Source organism: Talpa europaea, assembly GCF_964194135.1.
Source record: "Talpa europaea genome assembly, chromosome: 4".
Lineage (NCBI taxonomy): Eukaryota > Metazoa > Chordata > Mammalia > Eulipotyphla > Talpidae > Talpa > Talpa europaea.
The window spans coordinates 139,852,557-139,860,820 of NC_140070.1; the positions used below are offsets into that span (position 1 = coordinate 139,852,557).

The following is an 8,264-nucleotide window of genomic DNA, read 5'->3' on the forward strand; positions in this document are numbered from 1 at the left end:
GGCTGATTTTTCTTCAAAACATTACTATTTAAGTCAACCATAAAAACTGTTGACTATTTAAGTCAACTATAAAAAGTGTTTTCTTCCTGCAACTTGAAAATTTTTCTTAAAAAGATACAAGATACCACAACTCATCTAAAGGGCAGTCATGCTGACTGGCAGCACTTGGCAATTAAAAATAAAACAAAACTATACACAGGGCTTGTCATCACCACCTACTACTTGTCATCCAAAAATCAAGAACCTGACATTTAACTTGGTCCAGCAAAGAAACTTAGTTTTTAATGATCCAACTCTATAAATCAAACCATGTTTCTCCTCATATGTTAATATATCAATAATTTACAGACAAAATACCCCCCAAAACCACAGCAAGCTTAACACTTCCCTCATTAGAAAATACTACCAATTTCATCCTTAACTTTAAAGTCTTCCAGTGACATTCTTCATTTTACTCTATTTCTCAGGCCAGAAGTAACAGTCTCCCTTCCCACAACAGCACAAGTGAGAATTATAGGGAAAATAACACATGCTGAGACTGAATTATTGGAGCAGTTACTTAATTTCTCCAAGCCTCAGTTTCCACATCTATGAAATGGGGATAAAAGCACAAGCCATAGAAATTAAATGAAATAAAACATATCTAAGGCCACATCTCCTAAGCTGAAAGCTGACACGCTCAGGACACTTCTATAAACTCCCAGCAGAGCTGCAGGATAGTCTAGAGAAAACACAGAGATAGACAACAGACGCAGGACACTGCCTAAGCCTTTAGTTTGAGGGGCAGTTCAGAGTTTTACCATCAGATTGTGGTGCCTTCCTTTGATGACGTATCTTTGTGAAGCTGTTTTCAGTGGTTGCTGTGATAAAAATCAATGTGGGAAGGAAATGAGGGTGGTGCTTGCTGTTCAATATGATTCTAAGGTCTAAAAAGCTACTCAATGCTCAACAGGCACACACATACCATCAGTGAATAACTGTGGTTATTGATAAAGGAACAAAGTTATTTTCAATTTATTTACATTATTTTTTCAAACAGCCACTAAAATTGTTAGAAAAAAAATATTTACTGTTTGGAACTAACTAGGGAATAAGTAGAACTAGGGAATAAGAACTGCAGCCTAGGGGTGTTGTGAAAAACTTGATGAGAGTCCAAGGATGCCATGAAACAATAAAGTTAAGGAACCTCAGGCTGGACTGTTGTGACCAGCAAAGGTAGTTTCTAGTAAAAGGTGACTATTATTTCATTACAACTATTCCTTTAAAGGGCAAGTTCATATAGAATACTTCACTTCTGTGACGAAGAGCTCCAGAAAACAGTCCTATAGCTTTACAAATTATATTGCCATGACAAAAGAAAAACAAGTGGACAATAAAAAACTCAGATGGACAACTTGGGTAAAACTAGAGTGAGAGTGAGTGATACAACCTTACCGTCTACATAAACGCACGATTTCAGTCCCAATTTGAATCAAATCATGCTACTTGGAAAACCTGAACATAATCTTACCACTAGTCATAAAAAAGTCAATCCTTATTATCTTACAAGTATGTGACATCAAAGAGAGCAAAAGAGCGAGGAATTTCTATCACCACCTCACATTCCCACCTATTAGCCAGTTGTCAGACCCACCTTTCATTTCCCATGTGTTGATCTTCTCTTTACTTCATCTTCTATTTAGAATACAATTATAAATTCTTTACCTTTACTGAAGCATGAGTGGGGCTATGAAATAATGAGGGAGCCTGTGAATTCAATGCATGCATATGTCTGACCAGGCTACTTGTTCTTCCCCTATTATGGTCTTTTCAGACGTGTAACTAGAAAAACTAGGAAAACCAAACCTGCACAAAACTGATGTTTTCTTTTATCTTTTAATAAATTAGTTTCCAAGAAAAATAAGGAGTGCTATAACTTGCTTTGTGACCATCACTCTTGCTGCTTACACTGGTCCAAACAGTACACTAGACAAGAGTTCATGGCTCCACTGGGCCACAGACATCACATTTAAATTCAACTGAACATCTTTCTGGACGGATAATTGTCAAAAATGAGTGACACTAAAAATGAGCACATTACTAAAAAATAAATTATTATCTAAGAATAAGAACATTTCAGAGGGTTTTTTTTAAAAAACAAATGCAATGAAATAAAACAATTATTTTAAGCAAAATTTAAAACAAGTCAGATATAGTATTCATTATACACATTTTCAACTGGCATTTCAGATAAACCTTAATAATGTGGTTAATAGTTATTTTCAATAGGATTTTTCAGTAACAAATCCAAAAATGTATAATATAGGTCTTTTATACGTTATTTAGTCAAATAGCAATTCTTTACAAGACAGAAAAAAAACTGCACAGGAACAGGTACTGTACTTTCAAACATAGAATACTGCCTTTTTGTCAACTTTTTGATCTAGTTTAGGTTGGTCTTTCCTTCTATGCCACATATTTAATAACTATTTCTTCTGCAAGTATGAGCAAAACGCTACACTAAGCACTAGGGATACAAAGGTCATTAAGATGTCGGTCTTTTGCTCAAGGACTACTATATCCAGACACAGAAACCTGAACACAGCTCCAGGGAGCATGAAAGCATTAGACTATAAGTGCTATGGGAACATCAGCACTTGGTTCAGGCTGATGGTTTTAAGTAAACTTATTAACAGCCCCATTCGAGTCAAAAATAGCATTAAAATTCGGGGGACATGATTCTTCTAGATAAAATTTGCAAGCCAAAAAAGTTATCACATAATTTGTCTTAGAAAGGCCTATCAAACTATATTCATAAATGATCACACCAATCTAATTATATCAGAATCTCTGGAGGTGCTGCAGCCCTGGCAACCAGTATTTGTAAAACCTCCCCAGGTGATTATAATGTGCAGTTCGGGCTGAAAACTGCTTCACTGATTGATTAAGGCACAGCACCATGACTGATTTAAGCTCAGAATAAGATCAAGAGAAAGACAGGGTTCTAAGGCTGGGTTAGTGGATACTTTATCCCCAAGAGGATCCATGGTCTGAGATTATTTTCATAGCATTTTCACTTGGACCTTAATTTTTTTTTATTTGTGCTAATAAAATGAGAGGGAACATTTCATGTGAAGTAGCTCATGGTATTTCTGTGCATAAGCCAAGAAAATTAAGTAATTGCCAATCCTCAAAGATATGTGTTGCCTAAGAAGTCTAATTTTTTAAACTTTATAAAGTCAGGGCAATGGAGCTTGCAGAAATCATAAATTTTGGGTAATGAAGACTGAGTCCTGATAGGTCATTTTCACCACCTACCTTCCAGAAAAACATCTACATGATGCACAGAGAGTACAAAAAACAGCATATCAAGTGTTCACCTTGTCACACAGATTAAGCTCTAAAGAAATCAAGAGAAAGAAGAGACCAGAGTGAGCTGGAGTGTGTGGGTGGGGCAGTTCTTCAGGAGGAAGGAGAGCAGAGCCTGGGAGAATTGGATTTGAAACCTAGAGAAAAGCATTCTAGCAACCCAAGGAAGGAGGCATAAGGAACGCCAAGTGCTAAGCTGGGAAAAGCTTGGTAATTTGGGAAAGCACTGAGGAAACACCAGAGTCTCCCTAAAAGAAATCAATACTGGACAAGCAGGGAGGGGTCAAATTATGGAATGTCTTGATAGACAGGTTAAGGGATCTGAACTTAACCTTACTGAAAAAATGAGGTTACAGTTTGGTTTAATATCAAAAATAATTTTAGAAGATTCTTCTGGTAGGTAAAAATGCAAGATGCGCTGAAACTGGGATTGATGAAAACAAGAACACTTTGGTATTTTCCAAGTACAGTTCCCTGTACAAGACAGACATGTTTAAAATGTCAAGTTTTTAAAAATGAACACTCTGCAATGTATATCTTGGCATCACTCCAAACTGAATGTCAAATTAAATTTCTAAGTCCCATGATTTACAAAAAGGTCTGTTTGCTCTTAAATATTAATACTTTAAGTAGTACCGTAAGGTTTATAGTAAGAAAGCTAATAATACAGCCAAGAGATTATAAATGCACTGTGCTAGCTTTACAGAGAAGCAATATTTAAAGTTTCTTCTGAATTACTTACATAGTCTAAAGCTAATGAAGATAAAAACTGCAAATACTTAAAGCAACATTTTTAATATTCTTTTTCCTTAAGATGAACGTTAATGTCAAAATGGATGGTTTAAGTACCTTTGTCTTTAATCACAGGCTTCTGACCTTGGAGTAAAACATAGCAATAATCCTAAGAACTATAGATAGATAATGCATATTTTGCAGATAAAAAGTTGAATTCCCATTATTTCCAAAATTATGATTTGAGAAACATTTAGAACTTAGCCAAATTAGGAAATCAGGTGATATCACAAAAACACACAAAGAGCTGAAAAATATTTCACATATAAACCAAACCTTTTTCCCCAGATATTTTCAATCAAGAATTCATCAGCAGGGCTTCCCTGGTGGTGCAAGGAGTTAAGCACAGCACTATGAAGTAATCCACAACCTCTGCAGCACGAGTTTGATCCCCTGGCCTGCCACGGAGCTACGCACATGGTGCAATAGACCTCTCCTGTCTTGCCTGCTGCTCCCCTCAGCAGTGTATTTCAGTAGATCTGCCTGTTCTGCTCCCCACTCTCTCTGGTGAGTCCTCTCACCCCCACCCCGTACTTTTGACTTGTACCCCAGTTCTTGTATGCATAAATAAATCTTTAAAAAAAATCTACGTTTCTGATAAAAAAAAGAATTCATCAGCATACGAATTATATTTTTGGTATAAAAATATCTGCTATGCAAATTATATTGTAGCATATTATATTGTACCTTGAGTATAAAAAAGTTTCAATAAATTATGTGCATACTGGTTGAGTAAAACCCTATCAGTAATACTTGCTTTCTAGAGCAAATTCAGTCCCTTCCTGCTCAAACCATGTTACCCTATGTACCACAAATATGTATATCTTATACACTGTTCTTTAACACTTTTCTTTATGTCAGTACAAAATTTTACTATTTTAGAGTATTAAGATCAGGTAAACACTAACAGATATTAACAGTCTACATGCAAAGATTAGGGTCTTTATGCTTTTTACTTATTGGATCTGGACTAAGTTTTCCAGTTTAAAATATTTGGGGCTTATATCTGTAAGTATTCAATCAAACATTATTTTTAATTTGTAAAAATATGATGAGTAACTAAACTGATCTTAACATAGCAAAAACATGATAAAGAGCAAGCAGTTATCATTACAAAGTCTCCAAAAAAAAAAATCACATTTATGTTGACACACAAGATAACTCCAGATACCTGAGTTATCTGTCAACGATCTTGTATTAAGAAAAAATGTAATATTCAAACCAATCTTTTTAGGTTCAGTTTCATCAGTCTGCCCACAAAATAACACAAACCTTATCTGTTTACTATTTTCCTTGTGGTACAGTGGTTCTTTTCTTTAAAAGACTATCAAAATGATTTTTAAAATAGTATGAAGCATGGAGAACATAAAAAACAAAGAAAGGGAGCAGTAAAACCAAACCAAAACAAACCCTTGAAATCTGACAGCAGAACTGGGGATACCAGAGGGTGAAAGATGGGGGTCAAAGAAGGGAGGGGGCTCAGAGGCCAAAGGAAGAGGATTACTGGTGATCTGGTGGTGGACCCGATGTGAGAACGCACACCCTTTAAACATACACAGTGTTGTAAGTCAACTTTACCTCCCCGAACGTAATTTCAAATAAGCAAATAAAATAAGTGAGATACCCCACACAAAATTTAAGAAGTTGTTTCCAATTCTCTTACTGAAAACATAAGGTCCACACTATTAAGAGACGTCATTAAGATGAGATAAATACTTTCACAGACTGTTAGTATAACTGACCTACAAGAAATTCTGTTCTCTACGGTCAAAACACCAAGCAGACCATTGTACAGGTTTAGGTGATGCAATAAAAATTACAGTATTTCTTGGGAAAGATTTACTTCTAGAAGTGGCAGCAGAACACATAAAAGCACAAACCTGTCACCCACACCTGACTCTCCCCCTCGGCCTACCATAAGCTCACACCAGGGAGAAGAAAAAAACACGTTTGATGAAAACAAGATGAAAGCACAGTAAGGCGGGGGGTGGGGGGGGTCAGGATTTTTGCTGAAAAAGGCTGAATGTGGAGTATCTCAAATGCAGAGCCCGCGGCCAGCCGGGCTGCAGGGCACTTACAGAGCACGGCCACGGCCCCGGACTCGAACATGAGACATTCCTCCTTGTGCCGCGTCTCCACGATGAGGCTGAAGGGCGGCGGGTCCAGCTTGTGGTGAACGCGGAACCCCTTGCTGAACGCCATCCTGCTCGCCTCGCAGGGCCCTGCGGACACGAGAGCCCGACGGTGAGCGCGCGTCCTCCTGCGGGGCCCGAGGCCTCCCGGGCGCTCCCCGCCGGGCTTGGGGTGCGGGGGGCAGGGGGAGGGGGAGGGAGTTCCGGCAGAGGATGGTTTATTCCAGAAAGATGAGGCGTCACTTAATTCCCTGCAGGCAGAGCGGACCCCCGCCGTCCCCGGCGCCCGAGCCCCGCGCGCCCGCGCTCCCGGGGGGGCCGGGGACCCCGAGCCCCGGGCCGGGCTGCTCGCCGGCTCCCGCCCGGGTGCGTCGCCGCGGGAGGGACCGACTCGGAAACTTCCCGCCGCTGCCGGGGCTCGGGCGGGCCGGGCTCGGACCCCGCGCCGCAGGCTCCGGGCGGGCGCCGCGGGGCAGCCGGCGGGAGCGTCCCCGCGAGCGGCCGCCCGGGGCTCCGCGGGGTCCCGGGAGCCGAGCGCCCCGGAGCGCGGCCCTTCCCGGGGGCGGAGACCGCGGCGGCCGCTGCCCCGCGCAGCGCCCGGAGCCCCGCGCCGCGCCCCGCGCCCCGACCCGCGCGGCGGCTGACAGCGCTGTCACCCCGGCCGGCGCCCCCCCGCCCCGCCCCGCCCCGGGCCGCGGGCGCCCCTCACCGAGCTCGCCCGGCTGCGGCGGCGGAGCCCGCCTGGGAAGCGCCGCCCGCGCGCCCGGCCGCCGAGGGTCTGGCCGCGCCGCTCCCGCCCCCCGCGGCAGGCTCGCCCCCGCCGGCCCCTCCTCCGCCGGCTCCCGCAGCCGGCGCCGCCGCCCGCGCCGTCACTTCCGCCCCAGCAGGCCCAGCGCTTCCGCATTGCGCCGCGCGGGGGCGGGGCCGCCCTCGCGGGAGGGGGCGGGGCGTGCGCCGGAGGCCCCGCCCACCCGGCGGCCCCCGCGGCCCCAGGCGGGACCCTGCTGGGCCGCGGGCCCCGGGGCGGCGGCCGGGCCCCCTGCGGGGGCTGCGGGGCAGGGGGACTCGCCGCGCCGGCCCCTCGCGCGGGCTCCTCGGCGCTCACCCGCCCTCCCGCGGGCGCCAGGGAGGGGCTCCGGGAAGGGCGTCGGGACCGGGTACTGGTCGTGCCCAACCTGGGCGTCGGGACCACCCCCTGCCGGCCCCGCCGTCCGGGTGGGCGCGGGGCGGGCGCGGCCGGCGGCGCCCGAAGAGCTGTCCATGGTGTCTCAGAGCAGCGCCCGCGCCTCGCCGAGCCGGGCAGGCGACGGGAAGAGGCTGAGCCGGCTGTGGAACAAGCCTGGACGCCCTGTTTTCTGCCTGGGGGCGCCGAGCATTGGGGAGTCCCAGCGTGAAGGATGCAGAGTGGGGAGCCCCCAAGCAGGATCTCCAGACTCAGGCAAAAACATGGCTGTCCTGAGGCCGAGAGGCATCTATCTCTGGTGGTCCCTGCACAAATAGCTTTTTGCTAAGCTAAATTCCAAGCTGGAATTTAATAATGAAAGGCTTTTACATGTCATTTTCCAACAAATTATACTCCCTGATGGATGTCAATGGGCCCCACAGACTTCTCATTCTGTTTGCACTTCATAGATCTAAATATGGGGATGAAGTCAAAGCTGAGGGGGCCAAAAGGAATTGAAAACCTGAGGCCAGCAGTCGGGAAACTGTTTCCACTTGCCTTTGCTTTCTCTTTATCTTTCCCCCTCGTTTTTGTTTTAACAGCACAAGCAGAATTTAAATTTGGTCTATTGCAAAAAATCATTTCCCCCTCCAGGGCCCTGTCATGTGACTTAACATTTCTTCATCCATTTTATTTTTTTATTTTTTTTTTTTTTTTTTTTTTTAAATCACAACTATTTTTTTTTTTTTTTATAGAGGCATGCTTTATTTATTTGTTTGCTGGTTTGTTTGTTTGTTTTTGTTTATACATGCACTGGGTACAGTCAGAAG

The 8,264-nt window shown here is 44.3% G+C and overlaps 1 protein-coding gene across 5 annotated transcripts in view; it reads right to left on the reverse strand.

Annotated features, from left to right (window-relative positions):
* Nucleotides 1–7,195, reverse strand: part of SYNJ1 (synaptojanin 1) — a gene marked incomplete at both ends in the record, with an annotated part of 71,562 nt that extends 64,367 nt beyond the window's left edge. For 3 of the 5 annotated variants that reach the window (XM_084231002.1, XM_084231001.1, XM_084231000.1), the window contains 2 exons: nt 6,219–6,346; nt 7,061–7,176. In XM_084231002.1, the coding sequence (XP_084087128.1) occupies nt 6,219–6,346; nt 7,061–7,176 (244 nt within the window). Of the gene's footprint in view, nt 1–6,218; nt 6,347–7,060 lie in introns of those variants that run through there. The other 2 variants (XM_084231004.1, XM_084231003.1) reach the window with 2 other exon arrangements.
* Between the last annotated feature and the right edge of the window lie 1,069 nt (nt 7,196–8,264).